General features: G+C 41.8%; 1 protein-coding gene across 1 annotated transcript in view; it reads right to left on the minus strand.

Moving 5' to 3' along the window:
* RNF175 (ring finger protein 175) overlaps nucleotides 1–9,558 on the minus strand; it is a 74,590-nt gene that overhangs the window by 7,190 nt on the left and 57,842 nt on the right. The window contains 2 exon segments of the mRNA XM_029234689.1: nucleotides 4,760–4,861; nucleotides 8,101–8,231. Coding sequence (XP_029090522.1) covers nucleotides 4,760–4,861; nucleotides 8,101–8,231 — 233 coding nt within the window.

Here is a 9,558-nt window from a genome sequence, read left to right on the forward strand (position 1 = left end):
CAATATCAATGTGATACACAATATTAACAAATTTAAGGAGATAAACCATATGATCATCTCAATAGATGCAGAGAAAGCTTTTGACAAAATTCAAAACCGATTTATGATTAAAAAAAACCTCCAGAAAGTAGGCATAGAGGGAACTTTCCTCAACATAATAAAGGCCACATATGACAAACCCACTGCCAATATCGTCCTCAATGGTGAAAAACTGAAACCATTTCCACTAAGATCTGGAGCAAGACAAGTTTGCCCACTCTCACCACTATTATTCAACATAGTTTTGGAAGTTTTAGCCACATCAATCAGAGAAGAATAAGAAATAAAAGGAATCCAAATTGGAAAAGGAGAAGTAAAGCTGTCACTGTTTGCAGATGACATGATACTATACATAGAGAATCCTAAAGATGCTACCAGAAAACTACTAGAGCTAATCAGTGAATTTGGTAAAGTAGCAGGATACAAAATTAATGCACAGAAATCTCTGGCATTCCTATACACTAATGATGAGAAATCTGAAAGTGAAATTAAGAAAACACTCCTATTTACCACTTCAAGAGAAAGAATAAAATATCTAGGAATAAACCTACCTAAGGAGAGAAAAGACCTGTATGCAGAAAATTATAAGACACTGATGAAAGAAATTAAAGATGATACAAACAGATGGAGAGATATACCAAGTTCTTGGATTGGAAGAATCAATATTGTGAAAATGATTAAACTACCCAAAGCAATCTGCAGATTCAATGCAATCCCTATCAAACTCCCATTGGCATTTTTCACAGAACTAGAACAAAAGAGTTCACAATTTGTATGGAAACACAAAAGACCCTGAATAGCCAAAGCAATCTTGAGAACGAAAAACGGAGCTGGAGGAATCAGGCTCTTGGACTTCAGACTATACTACAAAGCTACAGTAATCAAGACAGTATGGTACTGGCACAAAAACAGAAATATAGATCAATGGAACAGGATAGAAGGCCCAGAGATAAACCCACGCACATATGATCATCTTATCTTTCATAAAGGAAGCAAGAATATACAATGGAGAAAAGACAGCGTGTTCAATAGGCGATGTTGGGAAAACTGGACAGCTACATGTAAAAGAATGAAATTAGAACACTTCCTAGCACCATACACAAAAATAAACTCAAAATGGATTAAAGACCGAAATGTTAGGCCAGACACTATCAAACTCTTAGAGGAAAACATAGGCAGAACACTCTATGACATAAATCACAGCAAGATCCTTTTTGACCCATCTCCTAGAGAAATGAAAACAAAAATAAACAAATGGAACCTAATGTAACTTAAAAGCTTCTGTGCAGCAAAGGAAACCATAAACAAGACAAAAAAAACCCCCTCAGAATGGGAGAAAATATTTACAAATGAAGCAACTGACGAAGGATTAATCTCCAAAATTTACAAGCAGCTCATGCAGCTCAATATCAAAGAAACAAACGACCGAATCCAAAAATGGGCAGAAGACCTAAATAGACATTTCTCCAAAGAAGATATACAGATTGCCAACAAACACATGAAAGAATGCTCAAGATCACTAATTATTCGAGAAATACAAATCAAAACTTCAATGAGGTATCACCGCACACCAGTCAGAATGGCCATCATCAAAAAATCTACAAACAAGAAATGCTGCAGAGGGTGTGGAGAAAAGGGGACCCTCTTGCACTGTTGGTGGGAATGTAAATTGATACAGCCACTATGGAGAACAGTATGGAGGTTCCTTAGAAAACTAAAAATAGAACTACTGCACGACCCAGCAATCCCACTACCGGGCATATACCCTGAGAAAACCATAATTCAAAAAGAGTCATGTACCACAATGTTCACTGCAGCTCTATTTACAATAACCAAGACATGGAAGCAACCTAAGTGTCCATCAAGAGGTGAATGGATAAAGAAGATGTGGCACATATATACAATGGAATGTTACTCCTCCATAAAAGGAAACGAAATTGAGTTATTTGTAGTGAGGTGGATGGACCTAGAGTCTGTCATACAGAGTGAAGTAAGTTAGAAAGAGGAAAACAAGTACTGTATGCTAACATATATATATGGAATCTAAAAAACAAACCAAAAAATGGTCATGAAGAACGTAGGGGCAAGATGGGAATAAAGATGCAAACCTACTAGAGAATGGACTTGAGGATATGGGGAGGGGGAAGGGTAAGCTGGGACAAAGTGAGAGAGTGGCATGCACATATATACCCTACCAAATGTAAAATAGATTGCTAGTAGGAAGCAGCCGCACAGCACAGGGAGATCAGCTCGTTGCTTTGTGACCACCTAGAGGGGTGGGATAGGGAGGGTGGGAGGGAGGGAGACGCAAGAGGGAAGAGATATAGGGATATATGTATATGTATAACTGATTCACTTTGTTATAAAGCAGAAAGTAACACACCATTGTAAAGCAGTTATACTGCAATAAAGATGTTAAAAAAAGTGTGTGTGCTCCGAGATGAATCTCAGTTAAGTAGGTTGCTCTACCTACAGCCATGTAGCAGAAATAGTCATTGTTATTTACACTACACCCAATTTCCAAAAATAAATCGAATCCATCCACGTTAAAATCCCCAAATATCATAATCCCAAACAAGAATAAAAGGCAAGGGTCACTTACTAAAAAAAAGAGGAAAGGGGGGAATGGTTACAGTGGAAAACCAAGAATAATGGGAACTACCGTAGTGAGCAAAAACAGCTCTGGGCTCTCCTGCCTTCAGCTCATCAGAGAGAACTCATTGCATATTTCAAAGAAAAACATTAGTTCATAGATAATACGTATGTTACCCTGGTATCTTTGATAAATTGTACTAAGGGAACTTAATTAATACCTTCTATCTCTGTTAGCAATGTTCCACACAGAAAGGCAGATTTGTCACATGTAGCTTTTATCTTACACTGAGTCTCAATAAAGAGTACATGTATTTCTTTAGCTGCCTTAGAAGAATGACGATTGTTGTTAGGATGTTACATTCAGAAATAAAGTTCTGTATCTCATAGGGAAAAATAAAAGATTACATGTAGTATTCAAAAGTTTCTTCTCTCAAGACCATTTCTTTCTCTCAGAGAAACCAATTGTCCTTTGTTATTTAAATGATTGTTAAGGTAACATTTATGATCATTTCACCAATTTTATAACAAAGATTTATGTACTGCAGTTTCATAAGTAAGTTATTAAACAAAAGCTGTTCTGGACTTGTGTTAGGATGAGTGGAGGAGAGGAAGGCGCATGACAGGCTTTCAGCCTTGCCTGTGCCTGCCTCGCACGGACTCTGTGAGGAAGGCCAGGTCTGGGAAGGGAGCTGGTGGCCGCAGGGGGTGCTCTCTGTTGTTGGCGTGTGGCTCCGAGATCCAGGGGCCCACGCACGCTGCCTCCTCCACTGCCCTGCTTGCAAGTCCTTCCTTGGTTTGCAGTCGCCAGAGATGGGGGCGTTGCTGCCAACGCTGCCGGTTCAAACTAAACACTTAGGGTTTGAAGAGTCGGCGGGGCAGGGAGCAGGGTGGGGGTCTCCTTTAGCACTGTGAATGCAGGTGACTGGAACTCAGAAGGAACAGTAAGGCTGTCACTTAGGAGAAGATCGAGTACTTGGCAGGCGGAAACCATCCCCTCAGTGCTCTTCTGCTTAAGGGGGGATATGTTTTAGTTCCATTTACGCCCCTGGAAGATATACACTATGGTCTTGGGCCAGTGAGGGGTTGAGGGCTAAGTCTTTGTAGTCAGCTCTGGGTGGGGACATTCCCTTCCTGTGACCTTAAGGAGATTTGGGTTTATTCAGTTGGGGATCCCTGCTGTCTATAAAAATCCTTTTGCTGCCATTTGTCGAGCAAATCTGTAGTAGGTCTTCACTCCGTTCAATATTATTATTACTTAGGTTAGCCTAAGAAAAGATGAGCTGTAGCAAGGAATTAAAAAAGCCAAAATTCAGGGGGAAAAACCCCTACTCATGTCTGGAAATAAAACAATTTGGTACACCTTCAAAATACTTTTCTATTCTAGCTCACATTTGGGACCTTTACAATTTCAATTCTTTTTTTTTTTTTTTTTTGCGGTACGCGGGCCTCTCACTGTTGTGGCCTCTCCCACTGTGGAGCAACAGGCTCCGGACGCGCAGGCCCAGCGGCCATGGCTCATGGGCCCAGCCGCTCCGCGGCATGTGGGATCCTCCTGGACCGGGGCACAAACCCGTGTCCCCTGCATCGGCAGGCGGACTCTCAACCACTGCGCCACCAGGGAAGCCCTCAATTCTAATCTGTCACCCCACCCACTCGTCCCATTCACCTGTTACCTATCATCTCTCTATCTGTTTGCCTATCTATCTATCTATATCTATCTATCTATCTATCTATCTATCTATCTATCTATCTAATCTATCTATCTGTCTGTCTGTCTGTCTGTCTGTCTATCTATCTATCTATCTACCTACCTACCTACCTATCTTATCCTTCCATATATTCACCTATCTTTTGCAATGTCCCATCACATTTCCACTAAAACCCTAATAGTGGAATATGTGGAATAAAAAGAGTACAATGTATCTTTTTTGGCATTTAACTTCCTAACTAGAATGGTAATGTAGGCACAGGGGAGAAAAGAAACCAGAAAATTGTTGTGAAATAGGTGGTTAGGGAGAACAGAACGTTTTCTGCTGTACCTATAATGAAGATAAGGAAAGTTTAAAGAATACATCGCCAGAAAAAAATTTGAGATAATATTTCATAACTTTATAAAAAAGGATACAGGTTATTGATCATCCTCTTCAAATCGACCTTCTCTTTGCAGTAAGGGAACGTCTGCTTTTTACCAACAATACACCAACCTTGGATGCAGAATTCGTGAAAGCTTAGGGATCTTGTTAGGGAAGCTTCTGGATATTAAAGGGCAAAGTCTGCTTCATGATGATGTAATGGAAGTGATCCCACCTGTAGGGTGGAGTGGTGGAAGTGGGAATTGCTCTCGGTTATGACTCAGTTGTGTCCATCACTCTCTTAGGGAGATTCTGCAGGACAAGGGAACCACCAAGTCCCAGAGGAGCCTGGAGTCAGAGCTGCAGTAGCTTATGACCCTGAGGAATTTACTGATCTTCTTGGCCTTATGTGTTCTTACCTCACTCGATTCTTGTGATTAAATTACATAAAGAATGTGGACATGCTTTTTTACAGGAATGTCTTATGTAAACATATCATTGTATTTCTCTGTCTCGCTTATCATGCATTTTTCTGTGTTTACCGTAGCATCTCTCCATTCGGCTTTTTGTGCACCTACTCATTACCTACTATGTATGTAACCAGACTTGTCTTAGGCACTAGACAAATTTAAATTATTTGTGGTCAAGAATTTGTACAAATATTTCTGTTAGCTTCATAAGTTTTTTCTCAACTTTTTATTACTGATAAGGGGCCAGTTATTTTTAATAGAATATAAACCTATAATGAACATCTAAAACTCTAGGCGTTTACAGATTCAGTTGGATACAACCCCTTGTCCAGAAAGTTTGACCCTTTGGCTCTGAAGTTGCCAGTGAACTGTATGTTTTTCTGCAGCACCAGGGACGGAGTCTTAACAGAGCACAAGTCACTCTGTGTCATGACTTTCTGTGTATTTACATGTCTCTCCTGGGCAATATGTTACCTGGGGGACCATGACTCATTTATCTCTGTGCTCAGCACATTAAGCAGTGCCTAAGCGCCTATTTATTGAACAAGTATTTGAATGAGTCGTTCAAAACCGATTACTTTTGCAAATGTATTTCCCCCAGGTTCCACAGCTTATAGATTTGGGTAAAATGATTAACTATAATGAGATCCATCATGTTGATTTATTTCTACAGTCGTTGACCCCAGTGTGGCTTTCTGGATCAAGATCACACGATGTTCTGTCTGGCCTGCTACACACCTGTGTGAACAAAAATGATGTTCCCTCTCTAACAGACGGAGGATATGAAGGCAGAGGCAAGTCAAGGCCATGTAGATGATTCCTCAATATTAGATCTGTGTGCAACTAAGGGTTCCCACTCTTTTACGTTCTTGGCGTTGGGGTCACTTTTGCAACATGCTTGGGTTAACATACAGTGTATTATAACAAAGATTCTGAGTCAAAACCCATACAGCTCTTCATTCAAAAGGGCTGGAGTACAGCCCCATCTTCCAGATAGGTATGGAGTTCAGGGGTCATCGAGCGATCATCGAAATGTCCATCTCCTCTTTAATATTCTCTCATCTTCAAAATCTCATCTGCAAAGCTTCCACACTTGCAGAATTGCCGGAGAGCAAGACTCAGATTCCTGCCCCCTTGTTAATATGATTCCGGTTTGCCCACTCCTTGTTAATATGACTCATGCTAAAATGGGCCATTAATAATACTCCCTGCAAAGCAAATTTAAAGGCGACTACATTTTTGATTACATATGCACACGTGTACAACAATCCCTAAGGGCTTTTAAAGGTGAAGAGAGAGAAAATACTTCCACTTGCAAATGGCAGAAGGGGCTCTGTTCCAACATTTGAAAAGTAATTCATATTTAAAACTAGGACTAGACTTGGAAAATTTCTACTAAGAATGAGTTTTTTGGGAAAGGTATCACACTGAGAAACCACATAGTCTTCCACATGGGGTATCTTGGTGTATCTCACCTTAAAATGTTAAAACTTAAATGTTGGAATAATACATTTCAGATGCATTTGGTCCAGTTTCTTTTTTGCGGTACGCGGGCCTCCTACTGTTGTGGCCTCTCCCGTTGCGGAGCACAGGCTCCGGACGCGCAGGCTCAGCAGCCATGACGCACGGGCCCAGCCGCTCCGCGGCATGTGGGATCTTCCCGGACCGGGGCACGAACCCATGTCCCCTGCATCGGCAGGCGGACTCTCAACCACTGCGCCACCAGGGAAGCCCTGGTCCAGTTTTTGACTCTCAGGATTGAATAAATGGAATCTGTCCAGATTAAACAGAATCAAATCATGAGTGCTGCACATCTAGGGCATTACTGATTGAGTTAGGTGGGCTTCAGAGGCAAAAGACAGATGGTTTAACCACCTCATAATGCCAGAGCTTTGAACTGACTGAGTGCATAGCAATATTATAAAATTGATATTGTACTATAAAATAAAGATAAATGATGCCTTCTCTTCCCTCTCTTAAGAAAAGAATTAAAATACTGATTGTTGGCCAACGCAAACACGGCTCTGGTATCCAGAGTTACTTGCTCAGGCAGGGCAGACTGCTGGGTTCTTGACTTCAGTATCTTTCAGCACAGTGGAGATCTTCCTCACGGTTACTGGAGTCCCAGAGGATGCTGGTTTCCAGGCCCAGGCTGGTCTGGTCCCTAATACCTAAAGATCCCTCAGCCAGTAGATAGCGATTTGGGGTACAACCCATAGGCAGAGGAACCAAATAGTCCAAGAATTGGATGCTCACGTTTTGGTCCCTCCTTGTGTAACTTAAGGTGTCCTGCTGCCTGTGACCTTATCCTCTTTTCAAGACCAAAGCTGATACTTGGCTTCCCCCATCACCACTGTTGACACAAGCAAGTTCCTAAGGATTATTTCCAGGCAAAGAACACCACTTTGTCCTTCTTGTTCCTGTGAGACTCAGACACGGGCTCCACCTGGAGAGTCCTGAGTTCCTCCCTGCACCTGAAACTTCACTCTGTTTTTCACTCCCCAGCCCTTTCTCTCTCTTGTCCTTCTTGGCTACCTGTTCACTTATAGCTTCGCCAGCTTTGCCAGCCAGCCTCTGCACAGATGCTGCAGCCCTCCTGTCTGTGTGGCATGAAGATTCCTTTTTAAAAAAGAAATTACTGGAGGAGGAGGTTCACCTCTTGCTAATTAAGAGCAGTTCATTATTCAGCAGGGATTGCCAGCAAGTCTCTAAAAGAAGATGGGTGGGGGGAAAAAGGCTTGGGGTTTGGGGATGAGCGTTAAGCAAGGCAGAGGGTGGGGGTAAAGGGAGGAAAGGAAGGAGGAGGGAAGTGATGAGACAGTCTTCTCTGACTGGCTATCGCCCACGCCTGACACAGATTATCTGAAAACTGCCTCCTGGCACTGGCTTGATGAAGACCAAAGGGTCTCCCATGGAAAGGATACACATGCTTGCACGAAAGCTGGTAGGTGTTTTCAGTGAGTCCTTCTTCATTGAGCACCACGGTGATCTGCCCACAGGCGGCACCGATGTTGTCTGACGAGCTCCTGGTGGGCATCCCACTGACTCTGTAGAACTGCTGGGGGAAAGGCACAGAGCAACACCATTCTCGGAACACAGGGAAGCCACTGCCAGGCTTGGGAACATAGTCTTTACTGTTTCTCTGTTGGTTTAGAACTTGAAACACTTTTTCCCATAGGGACAATGCTACTGTGAGGTAAAGGTTTCTAGGCAAAACCCCACTGCACCCCAAATGGACCCAAAGCACATCACTAATTATAACTACCTAACCTCCCCACCAAGGAATCCTTTGAGAGGAACAGTTTTCATCCAGAGCTGTAAGTGCAGACTCACACGGGAAGCTTTTTAAGTTCACCCAGAGCCTGACCCTTCCCTTTATTTTCCTGGAGACTCTGATTCATAGATCTGGAGTAAACCCAGGCATCTATGTATCTTTTAATTAATTTTAATATAATTAAAATTTTAATATAATCCCAAGCGATTATATGGAGCACACAGACTAATCCCATTAGAAGGCAATGCATCTGGAACCCTAATTTAAGACACTGCGTCTCCCCAGGGCTGTGGATGAGGAGTGATTCTCAACATTAGCAGCACATTAGAATGTCTCAGAAGCTCCTTTAAAAATAAAATACGTATTTTATAATAGCTTTAAACTTAAAGATATGAAGATAGTACAGAGTTCCCATACCAAGTTTCCCCTATCAGTGACATCTTACATCAGTATGGTACATTTGTCACAATTAATGAGCCAACATTGATACCTTATTATGAAATAAAGTGTATAGTTTATTCAGATTACTTGGTTTTCCCTTAATGTCCTTATTTTGTTTCAAAACCCCACCTAGGATACCATTAATTATCGTGTCTCCTTAGGCTCCTCTTGGCTTTGGCAGTTTCTCAGACTTTGGTTTCCTTCTGACTTTGACAGTATTGGAGGCAGGTATTTTGTAGAATGTCCTTCAATCAGAATTTAGCTGATGTTTCTTCTCTTGGTTAAGCTGGGGTTATGGTTTTAGGGAGGAAGATAACAGAGGTGAAATGCCATTCTTACCACACTGTAGCAAGGGTACATGCAGTCAACATGACGTCACTGTTGATGTTGACCTTGATCGCCTAGCTTGAGATAGTGGTTGTCAAATTTCTCCACTGTAAAGCTACTCGTTCTTTTACTTCTTTTTATACTGTACTCTTTGGAAAGAAGTCATCATCACCATGAGCAGCCCACACTTAAGGAGTGGGAAGTTATAAGTTATGCTCCACCTCTGTATTAGTCAGCGTTCTCCAGAGAAATGGAACTGATAGGATATGCATGAGTGTGTGTGTGTGTGTGTGGAGAGAGAGAGAGAGAGAGAGAGAGAGAGAGAGAGAGAGAGAGAGAG

The sequence above is a fragment of the Monodon monoceros genome, unplaced genomic scaffold (genome assembly GCF_005190385.1).
Source record: "Monodon monoceros isolate NGI ecotype Baffin Bay Population unplaced genomic scaffold, NGI_Narwhal_1 Super_Scaffold_20, whole genome shotgun sequence".
Taxonomy (NCBI): Eukaryota; Metazoa; Chordata; class Mammalia; order Artiodactyla; family Monodontidae; genus Monodon; species Monodon monoceros.